At 44.7% G+C, this 16,569-nt stretch overlaps 1 protein-coding gene across 1 annotated transcript in view; it reads left to right on the plus strand.

Moving 5' to 3' along the window:
- Positions 1 to 16,569, plus strand: part of LOC120064021 (coiled-coil domain-containing protein 148-like) — a 45,965-nt gene that overhangs the window by 15,016 nt on the left and 14,380 nt on the right. Inside the window, exon 8 of the mRNA XM_039014331.1 lies at positions 1,754 to 1,960. Within this exon, the coding sequence (XP_038870259.1) occupies positions 1,754 to 1,960 (207 nt within the window). The remainder of the gene's footprint in view (positions 1 to 1,753; positions 1,961 to 16,569) is intronic.

Consider the following 16,569-nt stretch of genomic DNA (forward strand, 5'->3'; position numbering starts at 1 on the left):
TGAATGTTCTGTCCAACGGCCCAGTCAATGGTTTGGTATTAAAATCTGTTTTGTGTCCTCTGTAGCACACTTTACCTGTGCTGTATGTGGCGAACAGTTTGCCACCTCTTTCAGGCCTACTTCAGAAAGAAAACAGGAAGAAAGGAGTGCAAAGCTGTAAAAAAAGGGCCATCCTGCTGCTTTGATTACGTAGCCTTTTGATTCATCTTAGTCGTTTTAAAAGCACAGCTACATGAATTGAACCATTGAGACAAAGGGCTCCTTCAGCGATTTGACTCTGTTCTTTCTATAATCGTCTTTGTGAAATAATTGCAGTTTTACAGTATTTTTTCAGCCCTAAGAAATATTTCACTTAAAATGGAGCATGGCGTGTTGTGAATGTGATTGGCTAATGTTTGGTCTATCAAAGACCTTTGACCCTCGACCTTGTTCCGCACCTTTTCTGAGTGAGCGACTATCTGGACACTTGGACAGTGCACTTATGATCAATTCTAACAATCACTTTTACCCTGACCTCTATTCAAGTTGCACGTTCAGGTCACTGTCCCTGTCCTCACCAATGGACATGCCGAGACACTTGATATGCAAATACGGTAGGTGTTTTCAAACCTAGAATCATGAGGATTATCAGTGCCGTGGATGCTGAGGTTTGACAGACTATGACCCCTAGTGGACATAGCTGGTGAATGTTTCCGTTTCCAGTGGTCACGGTCAGAGGTCAATTGTCTGCTTTTGCCATTCAATGGAGCTACCCCATGATGTTCCTTGGTATTTATGGAATAAATGTAGGTTTTCTAGTGGCTTGGGGGATCTGTCTCAATTTTTTCGTTGTATGGCTGCTCTGCCCTCACACTTATAACTGTGCAGGGGTTTGTCAGTCAGCAGCTGAACTAATACTGCTGTACAGCTTTAAGAATCCTTACAGAATGTGAGCGCATGCACACACACACACACATGAACGCATAGGCGTGCATATACACACACATACATATTCCCCAAAGGGGGACGGAGAAATAAACAGAGAGAGGGAGACAGAGAAGGGAAAAGGATGTTGGATCTTCTTCAAGTTGTAAAGTTATGCATTAATAAACAAGCTGTGCTCGGGCTGCCTCTGGCACAGCGGCGTATGTTACATTGGCAGATCTGTCAGCTCGCTCACGTTCAATAAAAACAGTCAGCCGCCTAATGCCTTCACACCGTCAGTTAGCCACTATTAGTCCATAGATTAATAGAATTCCTTCTGTTCCAATAAGGTAGCCAAGTGAAGCTGCCTCTGTGTGATTGCTGCCACAATGATGAATAGCTATAGACGCCCCTTATGCAAAACGCTAGAAAGGAAAAGGTCCACTGAACACCACTTATCTAAACCAATATCAAGACCTGGTTGTTACTCTGTAATATCTGTGTAGCTACTTTAGCACGATAGTCTGATCTAATGTATGAATACAGGTTTGCATGTTGCTATGTCAGCCTACAGTATATGCTATGGTATATATGTTGTTGCATATTATATGTTACGTATTACTATATGTCACTACGACCAACTTGTGCATCACGTATAACAGCACTATTGTCACAGGAAATATTGCTACATAAGCCTAGCAAAAAGGTCCCCGTTGCAAAAGAGGTTTCTAACCTCAAGGGTATTTGACTGGTAAAATGAAGGTTTCGAAAACTAGAATAGAAAACACTGCAGTTCTGTGTTCTGTTATGGTTGTATTTGTATCTCCATGGCGATGGTGTCTTGTTGCAGACGGACCACGAGCGGAGCTGGGACTGGCAGCGCTTCACCCAGACCCAGATGCGTGTGGTGGCCCAGAGTTGGCAGCGGGATCGGGCTGACCTGATGTTTAAAGCCCTGGTGACCCTTGAGGAGGCCAGGCAGGCCTATCAGGAGGAGCTGGCCCTCCACACAGACCGCAAGCACCAGCAGGACATCTGCTCCCGCCTCAGCGACAAGGTAGAGATACATGCAGTACACTGAAATGGCATCCTATGTCTGAAATGGCATCCTATGTCTGAAATTACAATATGTGTCTGAAATGGCATCCTATTGTCTATATAGTGCACTATTTTGACCAGAGTCCGCAGCAAAAGTAGTGCACTACTTAGGGAATAGGGTGCCATTTGGGACACAGACTCTGTCTGACTGTGTAGAAGACCTCCACTAAGTAGGCAGCTAATGCCTTCTGTACACTACACGCCTTTCAAAATCCTTATATCACCGAGACCGTTTTTCATGTCGTTTTTTTGTCTTGCCAAAGTAGTGGTGCGCACACTTAACGATCTGGCACTGAACGGTCACAAAAGATTCTTCACTTGGTCGTCAGGATTCTTGATACCATGCTGTCTTGCGAAAACAATGATGTGATGAGATTGTTTGGGCTCCCGAGTGGCATAGCGGTCTAAGGCACTGCATCTCAGTGCTAGAGGCGTCACTAAAGATCCTGGTTCGATTACAGGCTGTAGGGTGGCGCACAATAGGGTGGCGCACAATTGGCCCAGCGTCGTTAGGGTTTGGTCGGGGTAGGCCGTCATTGTAAATAAGAATTTGTTCTTAACTGACTTGCCTAGTTAAATAAAGGTTAAATTAATAAATAAAAATAAAGTAGCTAGAATGCAGGCTCCAAAAAGTTTTTAGTCAGACATTCATGCTTGCCATACAGAGTTGAAATTCCTAGCCAATATTTTGAATTGAATAACATTGCTTGTGAACTTCAGAGCTGTAACGATTTGACACTTTGGCTTTACAAACACGTACTGGTAGTCATCGCTCCTGCTCGAGAGTAGACATTCTGGGTAATGTGATACAGCGTCATCATCTCACCCGCTCCTTCTCTGGAGAACTCTCATTGGCTATTGCTGATTGACAAAATCAAACATGTTTTAAAATATCGGGACATCTGGGACTGCTCAAATAAGAAATCAGTAGCCCCCAGATTGAGTCTCTGTCCCGCTCACATTAAACGAGCGTCGGTGACGGCCACGCGCCCCGAGTAGGCAACGACATAGGGGTTTTGTCTCCGATCTCAAAAACTTGTCTGGGACAGCCAAATCGGGGCTAACATTGTGTAGTGTACACCAGACTTTACTCAACCCTCACTCACTGACATTTCCTCTTGCCAGCTAGCTTCTCATGCTAGGTTCGGGCTGCCACTAGTGATGGGCTGTGAACGCTAATAAGCTAATAAGGACAGCCTTGTCTTGCTGACATAATGTAACTGTATTGGAGGGTTTGTTCGATTCGCTCAAAAAGCAAGTTGCGTACATGGAAAAAGTCCCCCACCACTTTTTCTTGTCAATTAACTGATGAACAAGTTCTGTTTGTTTATCTAGCCGTCTATAGCATAGCTGATGTTTGTTATAAGGGGTTTGGAGATTTGTTTAACTACAGCCATTTAGATAACAGTAAGGACTGACCTCATGTTGGTGGCTTCCCACTCTTTGTGGTCATGTACATGTGTTTACACAGATAACATGACCTGATCTGTCATGTCTATGGCCCATACCATACAGCAGAAACAAAAACATACATACAGTGCCTTCGGAAAGCATTCAGACCCCTTGACTTTTTCTACATTTTGTTACGTTTACAGCCTTATTCTATAATTGATTAAATTGTTTTTTTCCCCTCATCAATCTGCACACAATACCCCACCCATAACGACAAAGCAAAAACATGTATTTTTTTTGCAAATGTATTACAAGTAAAAATCACATTTACATTCAGAGCCTTGGCACACCTGTATTTAGGGAGTTTCTCCCATTGTTCTCTGCAGATCCTCTCAATCTCTGTCTGGTTGATGGGAAGCGTTGCTGCACAGCTATTTTCAGGTCTCTCCAGAGATGTTCGATCAGGTTAATATCCGGGCTCTGGCTGGGCCACTGAAGGACATTCAGAGACCTGTCCTGATGCCACTCCTGCGTTGTCTTGGCTGTGTGCTTTGGGTCATTGTCCTGTTGGAAGGTGAACCTTCGCCCCAGTCTGAAGTCCTGAGGTCTTTGGAGCAATTTTTTTGTACTTTACTCCGTTCATCTTTACCTCAGTCCTGACTAGTCTCCCAGTCCCTGCCGCTGAAAACATCCCCACAGCATGATGTATGCCACCACCATGCTTCACCGTAGGGATGGTGCCATGTTTCCTCCAGATGTGATGCTTGGCATTTAGGCCAAAGAGTTTCATCTTGGTTTCATCAGATCAGAGACTCTTGTTTCTCATGGTCTGAGAGTCTTTAGGTACCTTTTGACAAACTCCAAGCGGGCTGTCATGTGCCTTTTACTGAGGAGTGGCTTCCGTCTGGCAACTCTACCATAAAGGCCTGATTGGTAGAGTGCTGCAGAGATGGTTGTCCTTCTGGAGAAAATAAAATTCTCCCATCTCCACAGATGAACTCTAGAGCTCTGTCAGAGTGACCATCGGGTTCTTGGTCACCTCCCTGGCCAAGGCTCTTCTCCCCCGATTGCTCAGTTTGGCCGGGTGGCAGGCTCCAGGAAGAACATTGGTGGTTCCAAACTTCTTCCATTTAAGAATGATGGAGGCCACTGTGTTCTTGGGGACCTTCAATGCTGCAGAAATGTTTTGGTACCCTTCCCCAGTTTTGGTACCCTTTGCAACGACACAATCCTTTCTCAGAGCTCTACGGACCATTCCTTCGATCTCATTGCTTGGTTTTTGGTCTGACATGTACTGTGAACTGTGGGACCTTATATAGACGTGTGTGCCTTTTCAAATCATGTCCAATCAATTGAATTTACCACAGGTGGACTCCAAACAAGTTGTAGAAACATCTCAAGGATGGTCAATGGCAACAGGATGCACATGAGCTTAATTTCGAGTCTCATAGCAAAGGGTCTGAATAAATAAGGTATTTCTGTTTTACATTTTTTTATACATTCGCTAAAAAAACATTTTTTGTTTTGTTATTATGGGGTACTGTGTGTAGATCGCTGAGGACCTTGTTTTATTTAATCCATTATAGAATAAGGCTGTAACGTAACAAAATGTGGAAAAAGTATAGGGGTCTGAATACTTTCCGAAGGCACTGTTAGATGACCATGTCATAGCGATTAAATCAAAACAAGTTTAAACATCCCTAAACACAATACATTAAATTTCACAAATGGCCCACATAGAGAAATGGCCCACATACAGTGAAAATAACAGACCTATGCCCTACACAGTGCCTTAGAAAGTATTCACACCCCTTGGCTTTTTCCACATTTTGTTGTGTTACAGCCTGAATTTAAAATGGATTAAATTGAGATTTTGTGTCACTGGCCTACACACAGTACACCATAACGTAAAAGTGGATTTTTTAAATTTTATTTTTACAGGGACAGTGCACATTAATCAACGTTTCAGTAAAAGTGCCCGTTTTAGCCAGCCGGCTAATTTTCAACCGCAGTCCCTGGGCAGGTTATAATGTATAATTCTGTATATATACGCTACTGTTCAAAAGTTTGGAGTCACTTCCAAAAATACTTGTTTTTTAAAGAAAAGTAAATTATTTGTCCGTTAAAATAACATCAAATTGAAATACAGTGTAGAAATACAGTGTAGACATTGTTAATGTTGTAAATGACTATTGTAGCTGGAAATGGCAGATTTGTAATGGAATATGTACATAGGCGTACAGAGGCCTATTATCAGCCACCATCACTCCTGTGTTCCAATGGCATGTTGTGTTAGCTAATCCAAGTTTATCATTTTAAAAGGCTAATTGATCATTAGAAAACCCTTTTGCAATTATGTTAGCACAGCTGAAAACTGTTGTCCTGATTAAAGAAGCAATAAAACTGGTCTTCTTTAGACTAGTTGAATATCTGGAGCATCAGCATTTGTGGGTTCGATTACAGGCTCAAAATGGCCAGAAACAAAGAACTTTCTTCTGAAACTCGTCAGTCTATTCTTGTTCAGAGAAATGAAGGCTGTTCCATGCGAGAAATTGCCAAGAAACTGAAGATCTTGTACAACGCTGTGTACTACTCCCTTCACAGAACAGCGCAAACTGGCTCTAACCAGAATAGAAAGTGGAATCGGAGGCCCCGGTGCACATCTGAGAATGAGGACAAGTACATTAGACTGTCTAGATTGAGAAACAGACGCCTCAAGTCCTCAACTGGCAGCTTGAGTCTTCTCTTAACTGTTGACGTTGAGACTGGTGTTTGCGGGTACTATTTAATAAAGCTGCGTAATGTTTGCACAATCCAGGTTTGGACATTTCTTAGAGACTTTTTTATGTATTTATTTTTATTTCACCTATTTTTAACCAGGTAGACCAGTTGAGAACAAGTTCTTATTTACAACTGTGACATGGTCAAGATAAAGCAAAGCAGTGCGACACAAACAACACAGAGTTACACATGGAATAAACAAACGTACAGTCAATAACACAATAGAAAAGTCTATATACAGTGTGTGCAAATTAAGTAAGATTAGGGAGGTAAGGCAATAAATAGGCCATAGTGGCAAAATAATTACAATTTAGCAATTAAACACTGGAGTGATAGATGAGCAGAAGATGAATGTGCAAGTAGAGATGCTGGGGTGAAAAAGAGCAACAACCAAAAAATAACAATATGGGGATGAGGTAGCTGGGTGGGCTATTGACAGATGGGCTATGTACAGGTGCAATGATCTGTAAGCTGCTCTGACAGCTGATGCTTAAAGTTAGTGAGGGAGATGTGAGTCTCCAGATTTTTGCAATTTGTTCCAGTCATTGGCAGCAGAGAACTGGTGACCAGTGAAATATACATTCTGGAGCGCGTGCTACGGGTGGGTGCTGCTATGGTGACCAGTGAGCTGAGATAAGACAGGGCTTTACCTAGCAAAGACTTATAGATGACCTGGAGCCAGTGGGTTTGGCGACGAATATGAAGCGAGGGCCAGCCAACGAGAGCATACAGGTCGCAGTGGTGGGTATGTATGGGGTTTTGATGACAAAACAGATGGCACTGTGATAGACTGCATCCAATTTGCTGAGTAGAGTGTTGGAGTCTATTTTGTAAATGACGTCGCTGAAGTCAAGGATCAGTAGGATAGTCAGTTTTACGAGGGTATGTTTGGCAGCATGAGTGAAGGATCCTTTGTTGTGAAATAGGAAGACGATTCTAGATTTAATTTTGGATTGGAGATGCTTAATGTGAGTCTGGAAGGAGAGTTTACAGTCTAACCAGAAACCTAGGTATTTGTAGTTGTCCACAGAACCGTCCAGAGTAGTGATGCTAGACGGGCGGGCAGGTGCGGGCAGCGATTGGTTGAAGAGCATGCATTTAGTTTTACTTGCATTTAAGAGCAGTTGGAGGCCACAGAAGGAGAGTTGTATGGCATGGAAGCTCGTCTGGAGGTTTGTGAATAACACAGTGTCCAAAGAAGGGCCAGAAGTATACAGAATGGTGTCGTCTGCGTAGAGGTGGAACAGAGAATCACCAGCAGCAAGAGCGACATGATTGATGTATACAGAGAAAAGAGTCGGCCCGAGAATTGAACCTTGTGGCACCCCGATAGAGACTGCCAGAGGTCCGGACAACAGGTCCTCCGATTTGACACTGATTTGAAGTAGCTGGTGAACCAGGCGAGGCAGTCATTTGAGAAACCAAGGCTGGTTAGTCTGCCGATAAGAATGCGGTGATTGACAGAGTCGAAAGCCTTGGCCAGGTCAATGAATACGGCTGCACAGTATTGTCTTTTATCGATGGCGGTTATGATATCGTTTAGGGCCTTGAGCGTGGCTGAGGTGCACCCATGACCAGTTCGGAAACCAGGTTGCATAGTGGAGAAGGTATGGTGGGATTCGAAATGGTGGTTGATCTGTTTGTTAACTTGGCTTTCGAAGACTTTAGAAAGGCAGGGTAGGATAGATATAGGTCTGTAACAGTTTGGGTCTAGGGTGTCTCTCCCTTTGAAGAGGGGGATGACCGCCGCAGCTTTCCAATCTTTAGGGATCTCAGACGATACGAAAGAGAGGTTGAACAGGCTAGTAATAGGGGTTGCAACAATTTCGGCAGATAATATTAGAAAGAGAGGGTCCAGATTGTCTAGCACAGCTGATTTGTAAGGGTCCAGATTTTGCAGCACTTACCCAGTGTAACGCTCGTCTTCCTCCTCTTCTGAGGAGGAGTAGTAGGAAGGATTGGAGGACCAATGCGCAGCGTGGTAAGTTTCCATGTTTTAATAAAGCAAACTGAACACTGAACAAAACAACAAAGTGAAACGAAAGAAAACGAAACAGTCCCGTATGGTTAGACACAGACACAGGAACAATGGAACAGGAACAATCACCCACAACCCACAATGACAAAACAGGCTACCTAAATATGGCTCCCAATCAGAGACAACGACTAACACCTGCCTCTGATTGAGAACCATATCAGGCCAAACACATAGAAACAGACAAACTAGACATACAACATAGAATGCCCACTCATATCACACCCTGACCAAACAAAACATAGAAACATACAACACAAACTATGGTCAGGGCGTGACAGTATCCCCCCCCCCAAGGTGCGGACTCCGGCCGCAAAACCTAAACCTATAGGGGAGGGTCTGGATGGGCATCTGTCCGCGGTGGCGGCTCTGGCGCGGGACGTGGACTCCACTCCACCATAGTCATTGCCCGCTTCAGTGGCCTCTTTAGAGCGGCGACCCTCGCCGCCGACCCTGGACTGGGAACCCTAATAAAGGGCCCCACTGGACTGAGGAGCGCCTCTGGACTGAGGGGCGCGTCCGGACTGAGGGGCAGCTCCGGACTGAGGGGCAGCTCCGGACTGAGGGGCAGCTCCGGACTGAAGGGCAGCTCCGGACTGAAGGGCAGCTCCGGACTGAAGGGCAGCTCCGGACTGAAGGGCAGCTCAGGCGGCTCAGGTGCCTTTGGACTGAAGGGCGGCTCAGGTGCCTCTGGACTGAAGGGCGGCTCAGGCGCCTCTGGACTGAAGGGCGGCTCAGTCGCCTCTGGACTGAAGGCCGACTCAGGCGCCTCTGGACTGAAGGGCGACTCAGGCGCCTCTGGACTGAAGGGCGACTCAGGCGGCTCCTGACTGAAGGGCGACTCAGGCGGCTCCTGACTGAAGGGCGGCTCAGGCGGCTCAGGACAGACGGGCGGCTCAGGCGGCTCAGGACAGACGGGCGACTCAGGCGGCTCAGGACAGACGGGCGGCTCAGGCCTGCCGAGGCGCACTGTAGGCCTGGTGCGTGGTGCCGGAACTGGTGGTACCGGGCTGGGGACATGCACCTCAGGGCGAGTGCGGGGAGGAGGAACAGGGCATACTGGACCCTGGAGGTGCACTGTAGGCCTGGTGCGTGGTGCCTGAACTGGTGGTACCGGGCTGGGAACACGCACCTCAGGGCGAGTGCGCGGAGAAGGACCAGGGCATACTGAACCCTGGAGGCGCACTGTAGGCCTGGTGCGTGGTGCTGGAACTGGAGGCCTGGTACGTGGAGGAGGCACCGGATAGACCGGACCGTGGAGGCGCACTGCAGGTCTCGAGCACAGAGCCTGCCCAACCCTACCTGGCTGAATGCTCCCCGTAGCCATGCCAGTGCGGCGAGGTGGAATAGGCCGCACTGGGCTGTGCTGGCGAACCGGGGACACCATGCGTAGGGCTGGTGCCATGTTCCCCGGCCCGAGGAGACGCACTGGAGACCAGATGCGTAGAGTCGGCTTCATGGCACCTGGCTCGATGCCCACTCTAGCCCGGCCGATACGAGGCGCTGCTATGTACCGCACCGGGTTATGCACAAGTACTGGAGACACCATGCGCGTCTCCGCATAACACGGTGCCTACCCGGACCCTCTCTCTCCACGGTAAGCATGGGAAGTTGGCTCAGGTCTCCTACTTGACTTAGCCACACTCCCCGTGTTCCCCCCCAATACATTTTTGGGGCTGCCTCTCGGGCTTCCAGCCGCGCTTTCGTGCTGCCTCCTCATACCACCGCCTCTCGGCTTTCGCTGCCTCCAGCTCTGCCTTGGGGCGGCGATATTCTCCCGGCTGTACCCAGGGTCCCTTGCCATCCAAGATCTCCTCCCAAGTCCAAGAGTCCTGAACCCGCTGCTCCTGGGTACCACGCTGCTTGGTCCGGTTGTGGTGGGTGATTCTGTAACGCTCGTCTTCCTCCTTTTCTGAGGAGGAGTAGTAGGAAGGATCGGAGGACCAATGCGCAGCGTGGTAAGTTTCCATATTTTAATAAAGCAAACTGAACACTGAACAAAACAACAAAGTGAAACGAACGAAAACGAAACAGTCCAGTATGGTTAGACACAGACACAGGAACAATGGAACAGGAACAATCACCCACAACCCACAATGACAAAACAGGCTACCTAAATATGGCTCCCAATCAGAGACAACGACTAACACCTGCCTCTGATTGAGAACCATATCAGGCCAAACACATAGAAACAGACAAACTAGACATACAACATAGAATGCCCACTCATATCACACCCTGACCAAACAAAACATAGAAACATACAACGCAAACTATGGTCAGGGCGTGACACCCAGAAAGACTCACAGCTGTAATCGCTGCCAAAGGTGCTTCTACAAAGTATTGAGTCAGGGGTGTGAATAGTTATGTAAATATATTTCTGTATTTCATTTTCAATACATTTGCAAACATTTCCAAAAACATGTTTTCAGGTTGTCATTATAGGGTATTGTGTGTAGATGTGTGAGAGAAAAAAAACAATGAATCCATTTAGAATTCAGGCTGTAACACAACAAAGTGTGGAATAAGTCAAGGGATATGAATACTTTCTGAAGGCACTGTAACTGAGCGACACATGAAATCTGTTTTTGGTTTGGGTACAGTGAAGAAATCCATAATGGCGTGCCTGGTTTGATATGTAATGCATGTCTGTTTGAAGCGTATGCAAATAGATTAGGCATTTTCAACATACAAATGTTTCTTATAAAGACTAGAAGAGAAGTAGTCACTTTCTCCTCAACCCGCAACCATGAAAGACTATTATACATGTTGTTGATATTAGTTGTGTGTGTGTAGTTAAGGGCCAGGTGTGCTGCATTGTTTTGAGCCAGCTGCAGCTTTGCTAGGTCTTTCTTTGCTGCACCTGACCGTATTACCAGACAGTAATCAAGATGGGACAAGATCAGAGCCTGAACAACTAATACGGTTGATCTTTGTGTCAAAAACGCAGAACATATTTTTGTAACAGACGTACCTCTCCCCATCTTCACAACAACTTTGTCAATATGACTGACCACACCAACGTTACTCCTAGGAGTTGAGCTTCTTCAACTTGTTCAATGGTCACACCCTTCATGTACAACTCCAGTTGAGGTTCAGGTCTTGGAGGATGTTTTGAATCAAATGCAAAGCTTATGGTTTTAGATTAGTATTAGTATTTAAAGCCAGTTTATTGTTAATGACCCATTCTGACACTGACTGCAGGTCCTTGCTGAGGGACGGACAAGGAACCCTAGTTGCTTCTTTTTCCCCATATGTTTCTCTCTCTTTACATTCTACATGTATTGTTCCTCTTTGGCTCTGTGATGCGAGCTAACTATTCAGTTATATGAATTTGTGTATTGTGCATGTAGCCCTTTACAACAAGCAAAATGAAAATGGTTACAAAAAAAACTATTGGCAAGAATAATTTTACAAATACTCCAAGTGCTGTGTCTGGATTACCCTCCTTATACACATCAGACTAACATACTTTTTGTTTTTACATCTTCAACAAAAGAGTCCTGATCTCTTATAAATATGTCTTATGTCACAGATTAACCACTATTGGTCGACACTCTAGTTGGTTGATTGATAGCCTGGGTCATGTTACAGGCATTAGTCAAAGTAAGAAGCTTCCTCTTGAGAGGACAACTAAATGATAACCAGTCGATGTTCAGGTCACCAAGAAAATACATTTCACATTTAGCATCAGAGACCTTGTATAACATCAAACACATATTCTCCAGACAGTTTGCACTTGGTGACCTATATCAGCAGCCTAAAAGAAGAGGCTTCACATGAGGCAGGTGAACCTGCCACCACAACACTTCTACTTCATTTGTCATAAGATCCTCTCTGAGCTTTACAGGAATATGGCTCTGAATACATACAGCAACACCTTCCCTGTAGACATTCCTGTCTTTTCTATAGATGTTATATCCTTGTATTCCTACTGCTTTATCATCAAATGTGCTCTCTAAGTGAGTCTCAGAAATGGCTAATACGCATATAAATATCTTCTAAGATTAGCAAATTACTCATTCACTTTTTTTCGGAGGCTACATATATTTATATGAGCTTTTATATGAGATAACTTTCACCCTTTCCTAAAACTGAACTCATAGTGATAATAGGTTGTATTTCTGATAATAACAATAGAAGGAATTACGCAGTGCAGAGGTAGAAAGAATGCAGGCATCTTTGTGCATTCAATCAAAAATATTGCCAAGTTAATCAGAGACTTTCCCAACCGTATATGAGTTCCGTTATAGTCACATATTGTATTTCTGTGCTGGAGTGGAGTCAGAGCAAATGGAAGTCAAATGGAAGTCTCCTTCCAACCAAATCTCTCCTGAGTGCTCATGGTCTTTATCATCCTGACACGACCAGAGCACAAGATGGATTCCTCTTGCCATTCTGTCAGCCTTATACAAATGCTTTGTTTCTGCAGCTGGTGTCTCTGTTTCCAGTAGGTCTTCTAAATAAAATAAAAAAAGATTTATATTCATCATGATGAAATCCACTTCTGCAATTTCATTATCTTATTTCATTACATACTATTTTTAATCTTTGGTACAGCAGCCTGATATGCTGTGTTGTTACAGGCACAGTATAAGTATATTGGTTTATTTAAAATATGATTCACATGCAAATTCCAATAATGTTGTATTCTATATCATCATTTGAGTGGATGTGTTGGTAAAAGTTTCATTATGATTCCCTACACCTCAGGGTTGGGGTTAATTCCACTAATGAAATTCTCTGTCCCTGTAAATGAAATGTTATTCAATTGAAATTCCAGATCAGTCTTTGAATGCAAAGATAATTCAATTCCTCTAAATTCCAATGTAAGGAAATTCCTATTCATAACATTTCCAATTCAATATTATTCCCAACAATTCCACAAATTCCAATTGATCAGGTCACTGTTCAGACAGGCAAGCTATACTGGAAATATAGAAACACATGTTGAAATTATTTAAAACAAATCCTGCTGTAAATCCTGCTGTACTACGTGCATTAATTCCATTAACTGGGAAATGTAAAATATGGAATTCGAATTAAATTCAATTGCAAAGATGAAATGTCTTTGCTATTACAATTACATTCCTATTCAAAAAGTAAAAACAGTCTAATTCCAATTAAATTCCAACTCCATAACTTGAAGATTGTTGAATTTCTAATTGAATTCCATATCAATTCTCCACTTCATGACTGAAAGCAAGAATTGGAATTGACCCCAACCCTGCTACCCCTATCACCTTGATGCTTGAGGAGGTGAGGCATGGTGGTGCTGGACGAGTCTTGGTGGTGCTGGAGTAGGCCTGGTGGTGCTGGAGGAGGCCTGGTGGTGGTGCTGGAGCCCAGGTGATGCTGGTGGCCTACTGGTGCTTGAAATGGCAGACACAGACCAGTCCAGCTACCCTGTTGGAGGAGGCCTGGTGGTGCTGGAGGAGGCCTGGTGGTGCTGGAGGGACCTAGTGGTGCTGGAGGAGGCCTGGTGGTAGTGGAGGAGATCTGGTGGTGCTAGAGGCCTGGTGGAGCTTGGGCGGCTGGGGGGGGGGGGGGGGGGGGGGGCAAGTGGTGCTGGAGGGACCTAGTGGTGCTGGAGGAGGCCTGGTGGTAGTGGAGGAAATCTGGTGGTGATGGGGAAGGCATCGTGGTGGAGCTGGCCTCATTAGGAGCTGGGCTGTGTGCTTATTATTGTGGGCTGTATAGTGATACTGATAACCCACTGAGCAACTCGTCTGTGGGTTATCATGGTGTGCAGTGGGAGGAGCCCCAGAGTAAATGTTTTCTTGGCCAAATTGACCCCTGCTGTCTTCCCCCTGGCCAGGCTAGTGTATTGTGCAACGCCAGGCCCTGGTGTGTTAGCCTAGCTGCCCTGTGGTTCAGGCAGCACAGATGGCTGCATGGAGGAGGAAACTAGGCTGAGCTTACTTCCCCTGGGAGTGGGGAAAACCAAATACAGTGCCTTGCAAAAGTATTCATCCCCCTTAGCGTTTTTCCTATTTTGTTGGATTACAACCTGTAATTTAAATAGATTTTTTTTTTTAGTTTTCATGTAATGGACATACACAAAATAGTTCAAATTGGTCAAGTGAAAAGAAAAAAATATCATGTTTCAAAAAATTAAAAAAAAAACAACTGAAAAGTGGTGAGTGCATATGTCACGTTCGTCATAAGGAGTGGACCAAGATGCAGCGTGGTATGTTTCCATCCCTTTTATTAGGAAGAGAAAACTCAAAGAACAAAAACGCGAACAAACGAAATGTGAAGCTCAAAATGATGCTCGCAGGCAACTATACGTAGACAAGATCCCACAAAGCACAATGGGGAAATGGCTACCTAAATATGATCCCCAATCAGAGACAACGACAAACAGCTGCCTCTGATTGGGAACCACACCAGGCCAACATAGAAATATAATTCACCTAGATAACCCAACCTTAATCACACCCCGACCTAACCAACATAGAGAATAAAAAGTTCTCTATGGTCAGGGCGTGACAGCATATGTATTCAACCCCTTTGCTATGAAGCCCCTAAATAAGATCTGGTGCAACCAATTACCTTCAGAAGTGACAGAATTAGTTAGACTGCACACCGGTGGACTTTATTTAAGTGTCACATGATCTGTCACATGATCTCAGTATATATACACTTGTTCTGAAAGGCCCCAGAGTCTGCAACACCACTAAGCAAGGGGCACCACCAAGCATCGGCACCATGACGACCAAGGAGCTCTACAAACAGGTCAGGGACAAAGTTGTGGAGAAGTATAGATCAGGGTTGGGTTAAAAAAAAATATCCAAAACATTGAACATCCCACGGAGCACCATTAAATCCATTATTAAAAAATGGAAAGAAAATGGCACCACAACAAACCTGCCAAGAGAGGGCCGCCCACCAAAACTCACAGACCAGGCAAGGAGGGCATTAAGAGAGGCAACAAAGACACCAAAGAGAACCCTGAAGGAGCTGCAAAGCTCTATAGCGGAGATTGGAGTATCTGTCCATAGGACCACTTTAAGCCGTACACTCCACAGAGCTGGGCTTTACGGAAGAGTGGCCAGAAAAAAAGCCATTGTTTAAAGAAAAAAATAAAGGCATTAAGTACAACATCTCCTACATGCCAATCTATTTCTTGTTTGTTTCACACCAAAAAAAAAAGTGCATCTTCAAAGTGATAGGCATGTTGTAAATCAAATGATACAACCCCCCCCCAAAATCTATTTTAATTCCAGGTTGTAAGCAACAAAATAGGAAAAATGCCAAGGGGGATGAATACTTTCGCAAGCCACTGCATGTTGTACTTAATGTCGGGACAGAGATGACATCAATTATTATCAACAGATGTTTTCTATTGCATTACAGATTCTACAGCTGTAGGTATATTGATGCTACTCTATCTTGATTTGAAAGACATGTTGGTGCATAGAGAATTAGTTGGCAAATTTCTATGAGATGAATATGGAACGGGTGACTATGTTGTGTTCTGCTGCACTACAGGTATTTTAATTGACCTATTCTGATACAGAACGGATGTACAATGCGAACTGGATTCCAGTTAGGGAGAAGAAGAGTTTGCATGTGCTGATGATGTCTGCTGTGATGGAATGCTAAGCTTGCAGAGTAAACTTACCCTTAATTATACCCATCGTGTCCTGATGTTACTGAGCCTACTACACGACAAGATTGGCGACAAGGATGGTGGCAGCGTTAGCATCATCAACTACTCCGTTCCTGCCCTTCCCTGGTCAACCTACGATGCCGTTGGCAATGTGGTTGAAAATCTTCAACATTTACTTGGTGGCTGTCAATGCTACAGGAGATGACTGGACAGATTATATGAAGCATGCAGTGCTACTACATTGCCTTGGTACTGAAGATCAAATGATCTTTTACAACTTAACAGGTACAGGTACTACATTTGCAACACCTGTCCCAGCTCTCCAGGGACATGTCATTCCGGCTATCAATGTCGTGGTTGAGCGCCATAAATTCAGTCAAAGAGCACTGAGACCTGATGAGTCCATAGCAGATTACGTTGCCGCCCTGAGAAAGTTACTTGTGAACTGTGACTTTGGTGATAGAGGAGATGAGGAGATGAGTTGAGAGATCAACTTGTTGAAAAGGCCTCAGGCTCCCCGTGTCAAAAAAAGGCTTTTACTGCAGGCTAATCTCACACTGCACACTGCTATTGCGCTCGCTACTCAAGTGGAAAGTTGCCAAGCCCACATCCAATTCATTAATAATCCACTGCCAGTACAGGCGGTGAGAGAAAATCCCCAAAAGAAGAATAAATGGAGATACAGGCCCGTACCAACTCCAATCCACCTGATGATGCAAGAAAGTCAGGTCGCTGCTGTTACAGG

The sequence above is a fragment of the Salvelinus namaycush genome, chromosome 19 (assembly GCF_016432855.1).
Source record: "Salvelinus namaycush isolate Seneca chromosome 19, SaNama_1.0, whole genome shotgun sequence".
NCBI lineage: Eukaryota > Metazoa > Chordata > Actinopteri > Salmoniformes > Salmonidae > Salvelinus > Salvelinus namaycush.